Source organism: Carlito syrichta, unplaced genomic scaffold (genome assembly GCF_000164805.1).
Source record: "Carlito syrichta isolate Samal-C Ts95f unplaced genomic scaffold, Tarsius_syrichta-2.0.1 Scaffold16134, whole genome shotgun sequence".
Classification (NCBI taxonomy): Eukaryota; Metazoa; Chordata; class Mammalia; order Primates; family Tarsiidae; genus Carlito; species Carlito syrichta.
Window position 1 is genome coordinate 10,190 of NW_006960230.1, and position 1,239 is coordinate 11,428.

A 1,239-nucleotide genomic window follows, 5' to 3' on the forward strand; every position below is an offset into this window, starting at 1 on the left:
ATGAGAACCAGCCGCCCCAACAGGCCCCCCCAGCTCCTCGCCAGCAACAGCTGCCCATCCTTGCTGCCGGCGCGCACGTGCGCGAATGACCCCGGTGGACTTCGAAGCGCATGTGAGTCGTGGCCCTGCCGGCTGGCAGGCTGCCCCGCCCGGAACAGAGGGGCTACGTGCTCCCGGCCCTGGAAGCACCGCTCCGAGGGCCGCCCAGCCCACCGCACGCGAATCCCGGCTGGCCTACAGCTCTGAGCCCTCCCGTGGGTAGGCGAGGCCGCTGACCACGCCCAAGTTGTAGAGAGGGCCGTCGAAGGCGCTGCCTTGGCTCCTGCCAGCGCCGGCCGGGAAGGCGCCATAGTAGGGCTGCTGGCTGCCACCAGGGCCGGGCCCGCTGCCCAGCGGCAGGGCATCTGGCAAGGCCTCAGGGGTGGAGGCTGGGATAAAGGTACCCAGCGGCGGCAGCGGGGCCCCCTGGGTCCCTGTGGGGTGGCCGCCGGCAAGGGACCGCTGGGAACCACCGCTGCCCAGGGCACCGAGGCTGCCGAAGAAGCTGCTGAGGCACGGGCTGGAGGCGAGCGCTGGCCGCTGGGAGTCGGGGCAACGTTCTGTGCGCCCTTGGCGGGCTCTGGGGATGCGGCGGGCCTCGGTAGGGAGGCTGGGCCGGCCGCCTCCGGCTTGGCACCCAGTCCCACGGGGAGCCCATCCTCGGGCTTCGACGTCCGACGGCCTTCGCGGCGCCACCAGCCTCGGAGCGGCGCTTCCGCCAGAAGTTCCCGTTGTCAAACATCTCGCAGTTGGGGTCCAGAGTCCAGTGGTTGCCTTTCCCTGGGTCGTCCTCGTCGCGGGGCACCTTTTTGAAGCAGCCGTTGAGCGACAGGTTGTGGCAAATGGAGTTCTGCCAGCCCGCCTTACTGCACTGGTAGAAGGGGAAGCTGTCGGCCACGAACTGGTAGACGTGGCTGAGCGTGAGCTTGTGCTCGGGCGCGCTCTGGATGGCCAGGGCGATGAGGGCCGAGTACGAGTAGGGCGGCCGCACCATCTTCATCAGGTCCTTGCGGCTGGCCACCGACAGCCAGCCCAGCTCCGTGGGCGCGAAGGGCGTGTGCAGCGCGCCGCAGGCGGGCGGCGGCTGCAAGAGCACGCCCAGGTAGGCGGCGGCGGCGGCAGCGGGTAGGCAGCCAGCGCCCGGCACGTTGAGCCACAGGTAGGGGTTGGCTGGCGGCGCGGCACAGTCGGCCAGCGTGG

General features: G+C 70.9%; 1 protein-coding gene across 1 annotated transcript in view; it reads right to left on the minus strand.

The window, feature by feature from the left end:
• Nucleotides 1-234: 234 nt before the first annotated feature.
• LOC103261162 (forkhead box protein I3) overlaps nucleotides 235-1,239 on the minus strand; it is a 4,798-nt gene continuing 3,793 nt past the window's right edge. The window contains 3 exon segments of the mRNA XM_021712239.1: nucleotides 235-578; nucleotides 581-715; nucleotides 718-1,237. Of these exon segments, the coding sequence (XP_021567914.1) occupies nucleotides 235-578; nucleotides 581-715; nucleotides 718-1,237 (999 nt within the window).